The sequence below is a fragment of the Myiozetetes cayanensis genome, unplaced genomic scaffold (assembly GCF_022539395.1).
Source record: "Myiozetetes cayanensis isolate MyiCay16 unplaced genomic scaffold, myiCay2020 scf3, whole genome shotgun sequence".
NCBI classification, from domain to species: Eukaryota; Metazoa; Chordata; class Aves; order Passeriformes; family Tyrannidae; genus Myiozetetes; species Myiozetetes cayanensis.
Window position 1 is genome coordinate 47,527,907 of NW_026087521.1, and position 17,390 is coordinate 47,545,296.

The following is a 17,390-nucleotide window of genomic DNA, read 5'->3' on the forward strand; positions in this document are numbered from 1 at the left end:
TATGGGTTTCTGTACGGGTCTACTCCCATGAGTCTTATGTACTCATACTATTTAGTCACCGTATCTTTGTCAACACAGATTAATTAAGAATTTACAGTGACTCATAACCATATGCTTTGTTTATTTCAGTTCTTCTGTTCACTTGTTTGTCCTGTTTTTTCAGCTTCTGTTATTTTCTTTGAAGTACAGAAATTACTACTAAAGAAATGTTGTTGTTGCTAAAGATACATAATCATGTCTGCAGCATGGTAAGAGATTGACAAAAAAACCCTGCGTCACAGTTTGTCACAAAAAGTATCTTGAACATGCACAATAGCAGTGTTCATTTTGAGATGCTACACATTCTACATCTATGTATTGATAAGCATGGCCTGTGCTTTACAGGCACATATGTACAAGTAATGTACAAGCAGCAATGGGTGGGCTTCTGCTTGAGAAAAAGGTCCCTTTCTAGGTAGACCCCAGAGGTTTCTTAAAATGGAGCTTATCAGTGACCATCCTTTAGATAATGGTTCTTTGAGGAATTAGCTTTCAGTGTATGAGATTAGTTTTATCTGTCATATTCTGGTCTTTAGACAGTAGCACCATCTATGATCTACTGAGAACATGCTTGGTTCACGGAGGCATCTAGATTAATGAGCCTCACTGAAGTTAAGAGGAGTTAATAGTACCCAGAGCCTTAAAGGCTGCAGATTTTTACGAGCGTTTTGTATGACAGGAGTCTTCTCTTAACTAACGTGTGGTGCCATTGCTTCATCTGGAATGAAATAACCTTCTTATGATTTGTGTCTGACTTTTTAATTCTCTGTAAGAGCACTGAATTTCTGTCTGTGTCCAGGTTAAATTGCAACTATTTGAGCTGTATGCAAGTAGAGTCTAATAAAGATTATGGTCAGGCAGCAACAGTAATGAATAGCACTCTTAATAGAAAATTCCAATTTAAATTGAAAATCATATGTTCTTCACTCTAACAGAGTCACAAATTAACAGCTATAGCTTCATAATTAGTTTAATACACTAGTTGCCCAATGACAGTATTTTATCTAAGATATCATAAAGACTTTTATATTTTGGAAAGAAAATTTCCTTATGTATATTAATGATAGGTACCAGATCTGACACCAGTGTTTTCTAAGCTATCCTCCTGCTATTGCATGCAGTAGATTCATAGGTTTTTGTTCAGTCTAAATAGTTCATACAAATTGGGGTTTTCCTTCTATTTGAGTACTGTTATCACAATCAAGTAGGTCTCACTGATGGAGATACATTAAATTTAGTCTGAAATTTCCTTCGTCCAGTTAACAAATACCCCAAACATGAAGGCAGTCTTGCATAATAAATTATACAGAAAGGTATTCTGAGGACTTAAAAAGGCATTTCTAATTCTTATCAGAGAGGCTAGAACCATGAAAAGATCCTTGATAAAATGACAGTTGAGTGTATTTTTTCCCTTTGATAGCATACTACTTCTGTTTTCGTCACAGTGCTTTGTTACCCTTCATCACCTTTCTTCTTTCCAGAATGACACCTTTTATTATCTGTCATGAATTTGTATTTAATTGACAGATGTTTCCTTTGAATGAAGTTCATAGGTAGCTACATGCTAAGGAGAAGGAACGATAGATATTGTTTAGTATTACAGCATTCTATTCAGCTTGCTTCCCTACCAGTTTTATTTGTAACTGGTAAGGAGGCTGAGACTCATGACTTCTAATATTAATCTGGGTGTTAGAGTGACTAGGGAGCAGCATGTTGTCTATACTGTGCCTTATTTAAAAATAAATGAAATTTTTAAAATTATATTGTGCAAGCTTGCAAATAATTTTTGCTCAGCCATAAGCAGAACCACAACTTCTAAGCTCTGATTTTAAGCAGATCAAAAAGTATCAAGTAACTGAAACAAAACACAGAGGAAAATGGATAAACAAGTGGAAGAAAATGTTTATTAACAGTGAAGTGAAGACTCCGGACACCTTTGCAGATGCACCCATATGAGGGAACTTTCTCTTAGAAAGAAGGAAAGCAAAAAGTATAGGAATCAGGTGGTAAGTTTAGTTGCAATAACATTAATGCATTCCTTCCAAAACCAGGGAAGGACAGGATGTTTTTGATTTTGAGAAACCTCCAATTATCATCTTCCAGTTATGTGAGCAGCTGTGGTGTACTGTGGCTAATGAGGTACAAGGCTACTGAAGTGCAGAGTTCAGAGTGCTTGTGGCAGACCTTTGGCTGGAGTGAATTGGTACAACTCTCATGAAAATGGGTTAGGATCGATGTGTCTGTGGTGTATACAGAAGGCTCATTTTGAAAGCAATGGTAGTCATCATTTAGGTTGTCTGTAAGAGGAGCAGAACAAAGTACTGAACAACTGTAGAGGAGGTTAAACTGTCATCCCAATCAGTTCCCTCAATGTCAGGGTTAGGCAAACCTGTGGACAAAAAAAAAATCTTTCCTTACTTCTGACAGCATTACACCTTTGCTGTGTGATAAGCAGGACTTCAGTTTCTGAGTTTCTGTCTGGTCTCTCCATTGTTAATCTATTCCATAAGAGAACAATGTTACATTACTTCTTTCTCTTGGTGACAAATTCTTTTATTTTCAGATCCTGCAGAACTTGTCAAACCTAATTTTCCTAGGAGTCACTAAATTTTGCTAGCTGTGGAAAAAATGTCTTATTTAATAACTCTAAGAAGAAGTAAAGTGAATTCTTTCACTGTGTGAAACTCTGGAATCTTCTTAGTTATTCTCTACTTGCAATGCTTCCTAACAGTACTTACCTGTTTTGTAATAACAAGTTCCCCAGCAAGATTTTCTTTCTCTATGCTTCTGGTAAAATGCTATTGTATTTCAAAGTTTATCTGGAAGTTTACATATATTAATGTAGATTAGCAATATATATCACTCGTATAAATTAGTTCTGTAGGCAAGATACACAACCAGCAGTAAGGGTTGTCCTTGAAATAATTTATTTCCAAAATTTAGTTACCATGTACACATTCTTCACTCAAGGAAACACGTAAAAATATTCTAGAAATCTCTGCTTTCAAGAGTTTACTGTTCAAAACAGATCCCCTTCAAAGCCAAAGAACTGTACACTTTGGAATGAACATTCCTTGCTACCTGAATGATATAGGTATGTCCATGATAGCTGAAAGAATTTTATGTGTCTGAAAGGACTCCTTTCTGGCATTATGGTGAAAGTCTCCTGGGCTCATTGGAATTACATAAGAAACATTTTTTGCACTCTGGTGCCTTTAGTGACAAGTAGTGTCTGATAGATTACAAATTTTAAAGGAAGGTATGTTTGATTGGCCATGTTTTTCTTTGCTTTTGAGTCCTCTTTTTTTAATTAGTTATCAAACTGTAACATTTTTATTGATGACTAGAGTTACTGAGCTCGTAAACAAGAAAGAGGAGCTAGTGGTGTTGGCCAACAGAACAACTGACTTGGGAGTAAGCAAAAATGCATGGTTCCTGAAACTGTGGCAACCAGAATTGAAGGAAAAAGAAAATGTATGTTTAATGAGCTTAGTCACAAGTTAATGAACTTTGAATTATCAAGAAAGCTAGAACTGAATCCTTCAACAATGATAATTTACTGTGCAAAACATTTTCTTTTCTCATCACAAAATGCGCATATGTTTGTCAGCATTCACAATTGGTTGTAAATGGGCTTTAGAAGATATGTGTTAGTTAGATGTGGCTTGTTGGTTAAATCCCATTTTCTTTTCTTTGCTGACTGGCAGGACATGCGGCATGCATCTCTCTAAGATTAAAAGAATAAAATCCTACAACTAATTCTGCCAGAAAGCTCTGTCGAGCAAGTATTTCTTGGCAGTAAATTCATGCATGGTGTGGGAATGACTGATGTAAATTCACCTGGAAATTTGAATTCTCACTGACAGTAATTCTGTCATCTTACTTGTCTAACATTATTAGCGGAACAATCTATTTCAATAAGCTTTCTGCTGGATATATATAGAATTTTCTCTCATGTGGAATGAAGCATAGAAAAAGCAAGCAGATTTCAAAAAGTGTAGTATTTCCCTCATTAAGCTAATTTTCATATATATATATTAAAAAAACATGTTTACAAGAAACATCCCTATGCAGAAGGGACATTAATGTCAAAGAAACCAGCCTGCATATTTAAATTTTCTCTTTCTCCCCAGTCTGCATTCAAAATAGTGCAAGTTCAATGCACCAAACAAAATTTCTCCCATGTTGGTACTTCAGGCGTAATCTGGAAATACATCCCTGCTGAACACAGAGACTGTTCATTCTCCTGACTGTTGGTGCTCTGGAGCCTCTGCACTGCTCCTAATGAGAAGAACAGTTTGCCTCAATTACAGTGAGGACCTTTTGTCACTGGGCTGAGTGACAGGTCACCACATGGTGATTATGTAGTACTTTGAAATTAGGAGCTGAACTAGCAAGCAGATGATGCAGAGCTTGAAATCTTCTATCATTTTGCTTAGTCATTCAGCCCATTTAATTCACCCCTTTACTTTTCTAGGACAAAAGTCACTTATTTGAAAATTCCTGATCCTAAGGCATAACGTCTCCTAGAATGCTCATTTTAGCAGTTGGGACAACAGTTTTGCAACAGCATGCTAACAACCAAGAAACAATGTAGCATATAAAACACTGTTTTCCAATGCTATCTATCTTATTTAATTTAAATATATTTGATGGAGGCAGAAATCACATCCCTCTATATCAATTTGTGCTGCATGTGACACACACAGGTACCAAACCTACCTGGGAGGGAGCTGTGCATGTCCTCAGTCAGGGTCTTCAGAAATAATATTAATAATTTGAAGTGGTGGCTTTGATGGTGCTCTGCTTCTCTGGGGACTATGTGTTTTTTAAACTCCAGTCTTTTCAAAGACTTATTTCTTTTCCTTCCTACTTTGATCAGTCTCCTCTTATAAAACAATTTTTCATTCACTCTTGCAATCAATTATGTATGGTTACTTTAAATTCAGTACAGTTAATCCTCAGATTTCAACTCTCCTGGATGTTGTTAATTTACAATATGTAAAGGGTGCAAAATGCTGCACTATGTGGATCGTTCTACCATCAGAGAAATTTTTTCAAGGGGAAAAAATAGGAACCACCTTAGCAGTAAACACACTGATCCCAGGGCAAAGTTATAATGTTCTAAGGCCAGTGTACCATAGCTGTCTTAAAATAACTAAGAAGATTCTTGACCACTCTATGACGAAGAAAATAGAACGTATGTAAAATTATGCAGTGTTTCTGAAAAAGTAATGACCCATTTCATTTAAAAAATAGCTTATAATTCATGAAGCAGTGAGAAAGACTTTGAATAATCAGCCATTATATTCCTGTAATGCTTGACTGAAAAATGTGGTTTTTTCTTGGCTCTATATTTCTTGCTTAAAGGGAGTTAGTATTATGTAAGACCCTATTTCTAATGTTAAATATGTTTCATATATTCCAAAGAAAGATTCTTGCAGGAAGACTGTCAAAAGATGGAACAAACTAGCTTCTCCTTTGGCAGAGATGCTTTTAAAATCAGAAAAGTGATTTGACTGTAATAGGGCTGCATAGTGTTATTAATTTCCACAAAAGGTTCACATCAGTCCAAGACATTTCAAGACCTCTTTCCTAACACCAAGCCTACTGGTTCATTCTGATATCTCAAACTTAAACCAGACCTTTCTTTATAATTAAAAACCCCAAATGAACAAAAACCAAACCAAACCTCAAAAAAAAAAAAAAAAACATCAAAAAAAACCCACAAAAAAACCCAAACACCAAAAAACCCACAAACAAAAAATCAAAACCAACTAAATAACTGAAACCAACAAACGATAAAAAAACCCACCAAAAACCAAAACCAAAACCAAAAAACAACAGCAAGACTGAAAACAAAATCAAAAAATATGAGGGGGGCCTACTCCCTCGGCAAATAGATATGATAGAGTTAACTGCTTCCATGGTTCTAAAGAACCCACTAGAAATTCCAACCATTGCAATGTACTGTGGTGCCAAGAGAAGCCCAAAAGTCTGAAAGAGTTGCATAATACTCAGCATCACATCTTACACCATGAATTTTAATGACAAAGTGCTCTATTTCTTCTTAGTAGGTTTTGGTGATTAGAGTAGGTTGCAGGGCTGTATAAGAAAGGCCAACTACACCAGTATTAGGGGCAGGATTCTTGCTGCTTGTGGGGTTCTCTCAAAGACAAATTCAAAATTTGAGAAAGCATATTTTTACACAATCATATATTAATATTGTCTCCATTCTTCAGTTCCAGTTTGTAACTGACTTGAGAACTGGGCAAGTTTTTTTGCAATAAACTGTTCAGCAAATGTTTTCTTCTCCTGACTTTTATGAATTGCCTGTTAATGACTTGTGATATTGTTAAAGGTAGATGGTAACTAAGGGATTTATCATTTACAAGTTGATAGATTTTTCAGATGCAGACACGTGTTTGAACGCATGTGATAATGATCTTTGATAGCTGTGTTTTTGTGTGTTCACTCACAGCATAAGAGGAAAGAGGGTGAGCTAAAAGACAATCATTCTTACTATTATTTTTATACAAATAAGAGTAGTAGGAAATGTACTGAATTGTTCCATGTGTTTAGATCTCAGACTTCTTTCTAGATTCTTGCTTGCAGTATACAACTGTGCAGAAAAGTCTTTGCTCATTGACACACTGTGGTTTTGAGCTGTTTTCAGTCTGTATCCTGTGAATTCCCATCTCAGGCATTGCAGCACTTGAAAAAGATATTTTTTGTTCCCAGTAGGAGAGCGTGCACTTTGGTGCCCTGTCTCTTTGTATTGTCAGTGCAAAGAAGTCTTTCCAGACAATAATTCCAAAGGTTTGTCCCTCTGCTGTCCCTCTACCGACTGGTGAAGGATCTGCACCAGAGCCACGTAGGTAAATGGAAATATTAGGCATAAGAATGTGTGACATTCTATGCTTAGGGCTTATGTGTGGACATTTGGGTCCTTTCAATAATCAGAACACTGAGGCGTCCTCTGAGCATAGACAGGAAATGAAGAAAGAAGTTGTGAGCTTCTGCACAGCACTCCAGTAGTTAGGGTGCTTGTCCATGTGGGAATCATGGGTTGCCACCTCTCCTCAGTTGTTGCCCTGGTTGAACTCACGGCTTAAGAGGTGCCTCCCCCTTGATGATATGAGCAGTGTTGGTGGGTTTGACAGTGCTCATGCCCACAGCTCATTCTGGGCAGTGATTGAATTAGAAATACAAGAATTAAAGGCAAGCAGGACCCTCTCCCTATAGTCTGAAATACCTCTTCTTGGTTTCCTCTTTTTTTATTATTATTGAGGAAGGCAGTATCTATACACAAGTTAGACAAGAGTTTCATGTTTAATATGAAATTGATCATAATGAAATAAAATAATCTTGCTGATAATAGATTTTATACTTTCATAATTACAGACCCATAAGTTAAAATTTATTCCATTTTCAAAATAGGGATACCAACTATATGTATTTTAAATATAAGTAGTATTTCCTTCTCCTGCAACTCTATTTTGTTATTGCTGTTTCTTCTCTTTAATTGTTATGTGATATTTTGTATTATCAATGATACTTTCACAATGTGAAATCTGCACTATTGTATATGACAGATTTAAGCTAGCAACAAAAAATTATATACTTCTAATATATTAAAATATATCTAATATAACCACTATATATATATAACTACAATTGATGTGAAGAATAACAGTCTGACATCCACCTTATGCTGCAGGAGAGAAAAATGCTTAGGCAGAAAGAATGACTGACTTACTTAGTAGGGACTCTTCAAAATAAATAAAGGAAAAAGCACGTTATTTTATGCACAACTTTATGCATCAATGAGTAAATCAGAGTGAATATTATGAGTTCATTTAAAACATGATTTCAGTTTAAAGTTCCAGTAAGTAGAGGAAAATCTCAGACTGATCTTTAAAAAAAAAAAAAAATAGAATTTGTTAAATTTAATATTTTATTTAATATTTTATTTGTGTATATTTCTCATGTTTCTATGGAAAGAGAGTCTTTCCCAACCTTCCAGGCAATATTGCTTATATTTTACTTAGTTTGAGGTGTCATCAATAAAACATAAATCAGCAGCTGCTAAAGCAAGAAGGAAATTCTAAAGCCAGGCTAGTGATCCCTCAATGGCAACAGTGACACTCTGTCTTTGTATGTGGTATTGGAGATCTGTGGTAAGATAAAGAAAATAAATTTCTGGGATGTGGATGAGATCACTGTGGCTTTTTCCAAAGAGCTGCTAGTCTAAAACTTCTGACTGACGATAAATCAGAAATCATTAATTTGGCCAGTCCACAACTCATTACACAGGTGGTGTTTCTCTCAGCTAAAATAAAATGCAGTGCTCCCTCCTGCTGAGTGAATGCTGACAAAGAGGGAGGAAGGTAGAAGCACGTGCCCTAATCCCAGTCTGTTTATTGACAGCATGAAGATCATGGTAGAAGAGTGCATTCCTTACGTAAAAGCTATGCTGTTGGTAGATAAATTTCTTTTTGCCTTTTGACAGTGAAGGCAAGGTTGTGATTAGCCATGTGTTACATCACAAATGATCGGTAGAAAAGTGTGCCTACAATTTTGAGTTAAATCAGACTGGATGCTCTTGTTAATCTGATACTTTTGCAGTGAGGCCAGATATTAAGGCTACTGTGAATCAGAAAAGCATAGAACACTATAATATCTATGGATTACTGAAAGTTCCCTATACTGCAAGAGAATCAAATACAGGAGAGGAAATTTTAATGCAGCAAAATTGTCTTGACTTCATAGTCTGAACAGCAGTCAGGTTTAGGCTGGTCATTTTCTGAGCACTTCCTAGACAGTATTTTTCATTAATTAAAAAAGTGCCTTTGAAATTGTCTATGTACATTCTTCAACAGTTTATTTTTATTAACAGGCTTGTGGTTAGATAGTCCATCAGATATCAGCACTTTGGGACCTCAATAGCTGACTGGCTGCCACTTCCTTTCTCCATGGCCTAATTAGTTCAGATCTGCTGGATATGCTGCAGGGATCCTGCTGCCTTCATCTGTCCTGAGGAGCAGTGATTTGAGTGTAACAAGGATAGAGGGTTTGGGGGAAGAAAGGGCATTTTAGATTTGTCAGTATTGTCATTAATTTACTCTAACTAGGGTTGAGATGCAGAAGAAAGGCTGTTGGATTTGAGGATGCAAGTATGTAATCGTACATGTTAAAAGGGGTAGCTGAATATTTAAGACGAAACAGAGTGATATCACTTGCAAAGCTGCTTAACTGAATTTCTATCCACTGATTAGTTTTGTACCTCTGTCCTACTGTTTTTATGTATTTTTCAGCAGCTGGAGTATTTTTCCTTGGTCCTTAGAATTCTCTTCTGGGGCAAATCCTAGCCTCTCATCTCTGAGGCCATCTGCAGATTTCCCTAGGCTACTATTGTATGAATAATCAGTTGTCTCACTTAAGAAATTCTCTTTGTTCTACATCATTAAATGCTGACTCTTCTGCTGCTATGACAGATTGCTTTTCAGGAATCTACAAGGGGATTTTCTTAGCAGCAGGTCTTTGCTGTGAAACAAAAGAATACATTGAAGAAAGCATGAGAAAATTTGAATTTATAATATTTAAACAACAGAAAAATAAAAAAGGAAAGGTGGTCTAAGTGTACCCCATTTTGAGGTCTGTATTTCCAAAAAGGTAAGAAGAGCCTTTAAATGAAGTTTGAGTAACTTTGTGCCCAGGAATATAATTCATAGCTCTTGTCAAGGCAGTAGTAAGATAGTCATTTGGCAAGGAGAAGGGGAAGATAAAATGGGCTAGGAGAGAATTTAAAATAAGACCATCTTGCTGTAGGCAACTGTAGGTAAAAGGGAAATGATTCTGTCGAAAGCATGAGTGATAGCATCTAGTGAAGCACAGTAATGATCCAAATGACCTGAAGGTTTGTTCTCCCATCTTGGCCTTTTTGTTGTGAAGTCCCTTCCCAGATATATCTTCCTGACCACTGCAGCTCTCTGCTAACTCTGTGCATTAGTTACTCAAGAGCATGATCTCTAACAGATGCCTTTGTGAAAGGTTTTCCTGCTACTCTTTAAAAACCAGATATATTCCCAGTAGCTCCCAGTGTCTCTCTGCCGGTATGCAAATACCCTGTAACCAGCATCTCAAGCCAATTTGCCTAGTGCCTTTTCCTGTCTACTCTTGATAGGCAGCCACCTTTCTCTGCATGGAAAGAGTCTGTTTTCAAAACTTGCTGCTTTTCTTATGTTGAAAGAGCACTGAAATGGGCAAATCTTGTGCCTATTTTTGTGTGCAAATAGGTTCGAAACAGTGACCCACTAGAATGTTTTTATTCTGCAGTGCTTTTAAACTGCAAGCATTACATACAAGTGTGAATCCCTTTGAAATGGACTGCAGTACTGGACTTCTTCCTAGATTATGTCATGCCATGAGGTTGGCATGTGAGAACTTATGGTGGCCTGTGGCTGAAGCATGCTGTCCATGCTCTTTTTGTCTTAATGGTTTTTTTCTGTCTTGTGTCTTAGTTCATCTTTTGTATGTTAGTGTGTTTTATTTTAGTGTGGTTGTTCCTTTGTCATTTATAACAACACCTTTTGTCTGTTTTCACATTTGGGAGTTAGCTTTGAGGAGGTGATGCTCATGGCATGGTCACCTGAACAAGGGACCAAGGGACTTGCCAGTGGTGACTCTGCATCATTGCTGACAGCAGAGAATGTTGTTGTTTCATTCTATTTAGCTTTAAAGCAGTCCATGTTCTATATGAAACTGCTTGAAGAAAATTTGGTTCTGCTAAGGAGAAAGAAATGGAAATATCTTCATTCAATGTGTGTGCTTCCTCACCTGATAGCCCCTTAGCTGCATTTTCTACTGCACTGTCACAAACCCCATCAATTTCTCCAATTTCTTCAGAAGGAAGAGAGGATTTGCAGGTTAACCGGCTGGAAACGCAAATATGGATAAAGCCAGACATACAGAAGACAGATGTGGACTTTTCAGAAATTCTTAATGCAATACAAGAAAGTAAGTTATTCTTTGGATGCAAAATTGTGTTTGTGGTAGGAGATTCAATTGAGATTCAGCTATTCAGTTATAGCTGAAGGAACCTACAAAGTGATGAACTGAATAATAAGTATGTATGACTAAAGTCTCTGAGAAAGCTCAACAGGTGATTGAAGGCCAATAAGAAATCTTTTACTATCAGAGAAGTAGTAGTAAGATTTGAATTATTATGTGTCTAAGGATTCCAGCAGTATACGTTTTCTATGCAGACATAATCAGAAATAGTAAAATTCCTGTTACTTTAATCCATTCTTTACACTGCTAAGTGGCTGTGTGAACTAATAATGTTGAGCAGATGCTGCAGTCATGTATTTGAAGTTCCCGCTGTTCCAAAGTGTTAGAGTGTATTCCCATTTTTGCAGCTGTTAAGTTTTGGGAGCAGAAGTCATGAGCTTGTCACAACAAGTGAAGGTCAGTGTGTCTTAGATACTGCATAAAATGATCTCTTTTTACATATAATGGGCTGTGGACTAGGAATTAATTGATTCACCATTCTTAAATCCAACTTCAGAATGATCTCAAGGCTTGTGCTAGAAGAAGTACTACTGTTGATAACAGCAGAAGATATCCTCCCTACCCAGAATTGATGCAATTCTGGAATCAAAAAGAATCTGGAATTCCAGTGAGAATTTTCTATAATGGTTTGAAAACTTTTATGCAGGGCAAGAATCAAAATGCATGGCATGGCCTCCTGGTTTCCTTATTTTCTAGGTTTGTTTTAGACTCGGTGTTTGGTGTATCAATTTTCTAAGGTTAGAAACAGCAACTTCCATTTTAGAGTGACAAAAGACAAATAAGAATATGTAAAATCCTGGATTCTGCTTGATTTTTGCAATATGAATAAGGAATCACATGGTGGTAGAATCAGATTGATCATTTCTGATTTGATTTGATTTTGATTTGATTGTTTGTGGGTGGAAGGAAAACACATGAGTTAGTATGATGGTGGGGGTAATAATTTGAAATTAAATCACCTTATTACTTAAGCTGCAGGTTTAGGATGAACTTTGAGTCTTGTAACTTAAAAAGCTTTTCCCATATGGAAATCTTAATAAGAGATTTTGCTTTTTCCTTCTTCTCCACACCAATACAGCCCATATACAGGCTGGGGGCAGTTGGGATCACACTGGAGAGGCTGAAAAGGCACTATATAGTCTTTCAGAAGCTGAATAGACAAGATAGATCGCTAAACATGGAGAAGCAATTCAAGTTGGGAGTGTTTTAAGAATTAACATTTTGATTTATGGATTATTTACAAGCCATTTGAGACAGATGTAGCTTTTACAGCCTTGGAGATAGTGGTTTTTCTTCATCCAGACCAGACACAGGTGCTGTTGGGAAGTCAATCTCTATGTCCTTCAGCAAAAAAAAACCGGTTTCTGTGGCTGAACAACCCATTTTACAGGGCTTGTTATGTGTCCAGGGCAGTGTCTTGTCACCTGCAGTCTGTTGTGAATATCATATAATGAAGGTAAACACGTCTAAATATTCTTTCTCTGTTAATTGCTCTGAATAGTCAATGTTACTTTTATTCCCAGTTGTTACTACTTAATGATAGTTTAAAGGAGGCTAATGATGCTTTTAAAGACAGCATACTTTTTCTCACTAGCATAAGATTCCTAAGCATTTTCCTATTCAAGGGGTGCCTTGTGCCAGCTAGCTGGCATATCCTTCTGTCTGGTAGATTGCCAAGAGTGATCATTCAACAGAATTTTTTGTTTTGTTTTGGTTTTTTTTTTTTTTGTTTAGTTACTGAAAACATTTTGATCTCAAGCTACTCTGTTTTTTTCTTTTAACCTAATGAGTCTCTTAGATAGATAAAGATTTACCATCTCATTATTCAATTTTATCTGATTATATTCCTATTATGAAAGACTTAAAAGTGGCTTCTATTGCATCAAAACTGAATGCTACATTTCAGTACAATAGTAAGGAGTTAAACACATTTTCCTAAATATTTCTGGTTGTTTTTACATAAACCAGTTTCTTTACAAACACATGATATTACAAAATATCTGTAGTGTATCAGAAACAGTCCAGAAACAATAAATACTAATCTGAAAGTAGCCTATAGGCAACACACTGTAGATTAAAGGATTACAAAACAGGATGATGGATCTGACCTGAACAAACCTTGCAAACTAGACAGCAGTGCTGTCAAGGTTCTGTATGCAATTCTGTCAGACTGGAACCAGAATTCCCTGTTGATGCCTACTCACAGCTTGTACCAAGACCACAGCCCCAGCACAGCTGGGTGGCACTGGGGCAGTCCCATCCCTGGGCAGAAGGTACCTCCCTGGTGCAGGGGGCCTCTGGGGAGCTGGAGACCAACACTGATGTGTAGTTACTGAATTTAACATGTAACATGATAAAAAGTTCAGGACGATGTGGTATCTGTGGGATGGCCTACTTGAAGCAAAAATTAGTAAATTCTACCTGCAGCCTTACTGAGTGCAGAAAAAATTTGTACCAAAAGATCAACACAGATGCTGTAAAAACATAACGTGGTACAATAAGATGCAAACAAGTTCTTGGTTTTTTTATGCTTGAGCTTTTCTGCTTTGTAAGTCTCTGCAAAGCAACTATTTCGTACTCAATATTTTTATTAGTGTGTATTCTCCAATATTGCTGCTTTTAAATCCAATCATTTTTTCCAGCACCATTAATATATGGAAGTCCTCTGTACTTATTATAGACATTCCCAGTAAGAATTTTTAAGGAAATTCACTTTTCAGTGTTACTGGTACAACTAAAAGCTTCCAAAGAACAGCTTCTGGAATACTGATTTTTCAACTTGTATTATCCAAACCTAGAATATACTCTATAACTTGGTGTGACATTTGGTAATAAAATGACAATTAATGAACAGAAACATGATCTCTGAGCATGTTTCCATCTTACTACACAGTAATATACTCTGGTCTCATTTTTTAATGAAAGTTCTTATTTTTAGGACTTCAGTTTCAGCATCCATCTTCAGAAAGTTAGATGAGTTATCTTGTCTTTGAGCCCTGCCACATATCAGCCTTTTGGTGTGAAGTGGCTTGTAGATCTAATGAGATTGTACATGGACTCTTGCTTGGAATTTCTCAGCATTCGGTTTTCAGAATATGTAGTTCTACTATATTTGGGATAAAAATATTTATATATTCACTTTTTTTTCCCTGTTCTTCAAGGGATTATGAATTATCAACTCATTTTGATTTTGTTTCTGCAAAAGAGAACATTTCTCTAGAGGTAGAGAAAAGAGTTTGCATATTTAAACTGATCTAAAAGCAGAGGGAGAATTCTTAATATCTCCTGTAGCAATGTATATGCTGCTCTGTATTCCTGTTAAATTTTTCCTGCTTAAAAATACATGACTATACAGTAGCACCATTCTGTCTCCCAAATAGCATATATATATATAAAATAAAGCTATTATATATCATTCTGTTAAGGACATTCGTGGGTATATACATATCATGGTCTGAAGGGGACAGAAAAGATGGAGCCCTGATTATGCCTTTAGCAATATTTGGTCATGTAGGTGTTCATGTCCATTGGAGTGGAGGGGATGAGCTACTTGAAGGCAGCAGGAGAATTATCTTGGAAGTACCATCACCATTATTAATATAAGGCAAACAGGATTTGCTATATAAATTATTTATTTAGTTTTGTAGTACAGTATTTTCTGATTTTATTTTTAAGTATAAAATTAGACTTGGGGTAGAAAAATAATCTTAGCAAGTATTGGAGTTCCATATTTAGTTTCAATGACTGATATACTAAAAGCGCATTTTCAAAAACATAAAATATCAAGGTAACTGCAGCATAAAAAGCTTCACTTTCTCCACAGCAGCACACCTTTACTGCAACAGGAAAAAGGTAACAGACACCTTTAGCACTGATGAGACAGTTCAGCACATCTCTTCATACTTATCCTATTCTGTAGTGACCAAACAACATATCTATTATCTGTATATTTCTTATATAAGCAATTTTCTACTGCAGGCAGTCTGGAAAGTTGTAGGAGTTAGTTTCACTAACCAGCTGAGATTCACTGCCTCTACAACTTCTAGTCACTGCTAAGATGGACTGGATTTTAAACTGACCTTAAAACAAGATTTTTTTTGCTCCTCACAAGTCCTCAGGATAATCCAGTAATTCTCTGCTTGAAGCCCCAAGACACATTCACTGTCTTACACACCAAGCTGTGTATCTCACATCCCCATAGAACCCATATATTCTGCAACCCAAAGCATTACTAGCACTTCAAGAATCAGTAATTCTAGTATCTCAAAGGCATCTTCTTTTATACCAAGACAGTCCTAATGTCAGGATAAAGATAGTTCAAATTCCCTCAAGTATAGCATACAGGCAAAACTTTCATTTTTACATCTTTCATTGCCCCTGTCTGCAACAGATATATATGTCTTCAATAATCTCCAGAAAACTTTATTTTTTTAATTATATTTGGATTTTTTTCCACAGTTGTTTTCAGCCTATATTGAGGTGTTAATCTTATATCAATTAATGTGTCGCTGTCATGGAGGCACTCTGATGGCTTTCGGCTCAGTGATGTTCAAGTCATTCAAAATGTTCTCTGTTTCAGTAGTTCTTTCTGTTGAATATCGAGATTAGTTCTTCTCATATGAACATATGTGCAAATTCTGGTCATGATCTACATTCAAATTATTATCTGATGGGGTGGAATGTTTCCAGTCTTGACCTTTGAAACAGTGGGGGACAGTGAAGGACAGTTGGCTAGACTGTGATGTCTTGCAGCAGTTTCCCTCTCTTTTGTAAACATATCTAGTATGATTTTTGTGGATTGAAGTGGATCAAGGTGGCAAAAAATTCTTTAATATTACTGCTGCATGTGCTACAAACTGCAGTCTGTTTTTTGCCTTATAAGTCTCCTAAGACCTCTGTGGCTTGCCCTAGGACAAGTTGGGTGCAGCCACAGTGACACTGAGGAGCTGCAGGCTCTCATCAAATAAAACAAAACAACACCAGAAACTCAGAATCTCTCTTACAAATTATGCTGCTTAGGTTAACACATTAGCCTAGTATTTATAGTGGATTAATTTGGACATGAGGACTTTTCTGTTGTTTCTGAAATTTTTAGTGACTTTCTAAGCAAAATGTTGCAATTAGAAAGTATAACATCTGTCATTAACCCTGTCCATATTTTATGCATGAAAATGAAGATAAAGGATTCTTGAATACTTTGGTAGGGTTTTCTATTATCTGCAGATGTAATAATAGACTTTAGATGCTGTAAAAGACATATAAAAAGGGAGGAAATTCTTCCCCATGTTCATGATTGACAAAAAAATGACTAATACATTTGAACTCAGGACGAATATTATGGAAAAACATTCTCCTGTATGTGAGAGTGAAAAATAGGCCACCTGCAGAGACTGGTGTCATCAGCAGTTTTTTAACAAGGATTCTTAAACTGGGCTGTGGTCCCTGAAGAAGGGAAAGGTAAGAAGGAGGTCAGAAAATGCTCGTGATGGCTGGGAACAGTTAATGGTTGTTAATTTCTGGAAGCTATTCAGTCTCTTCACAGTGGGGGAATGGATTTTTACACCTGCAGCCAGCAGTTGGAAATGCAACTAAGTTACTGGCAGCAATTAGAGATTTTTGGCTATTCCCTACTAATATAAATTCTTAGCAACAGGAATTTCAATTGCCTATCACTAAGTTAGGGTAGCTGAGGATAAGCAAAAGCACCAGGAGGTTATTGTGCAAAAGAATGATTCCAAAAGTCAGTTCAGTTTGCAAAAAAATGTGAGACAAATGTCTGTAAAGAGTATTAGATATTTAGTCCCACTGTAGTCAGGAGAAGAGGCTTGGTAACTGGGACCTTTGGGGGTCCCTTCTAATATTTGCAACTCTACTGTCAAAATTTTGGATTTTGCCTGTGAAACATGAGGTTGGAGAGATGAAGTCCATCCACAGCTGAAACTTGATCCTCAGCTAAGGGATTTTTCTTCTCCCCACACACACCTCAGCACTCTTTTTTACCAGATCTGTAACATGAGGGGTGCAGGGGGGACCTACCTATCCTGCACCTCCCGACTGACAGCCACTCCAGGCGCTTAATATCTGTACTTTTTATAAGGGTTGCATTTACTACAGCATTCTGTAGAATAAAGTGATTTCTTCACGCAAGACTAAGGGCTATGTGGTAGGTAGATCTAAAAGTGTCAGACTTATATGCATCAAAACATGCCACACTGTGCAAAAACAAATATTAGCCCAGGCTCATTTACTCAATGCCTTTCAAATAACAGTATTTATTT

The 17,390-nt window shown here is 36.5% G+C and overlaps 1 protein-coding gene across 7 annotated transcripts in view; it reads left to right on the forward strand.

Moving 5' to 3' along the window:
* ANO4 (anoctamin 4) overlaps positions 1-17,390 on the forward strand; it is a 164,382-nt gene that overhangs the window by 53,062 nt on the left and 93,930 nt on the right. For 5 of the 7 annotated variants that reach the window (XM_050325516.1, XM_050325514.1, XM_050325518.1 and 2 more), the window contains exon 3: positions 10,948-11,058. The exons of the other annotated variants lie outside the window; for them this stretch is intronic. In XM_050325516.1, coding sequence (XP_050181473.1) covers positions 10,948-11,058 — 111 coding nt within the window. The remainder of the gene's footprint in view (positions 1-10,947; positions 11,059-17,390) is intronic. 7 annotated transcript variants of the gene reach the window in all.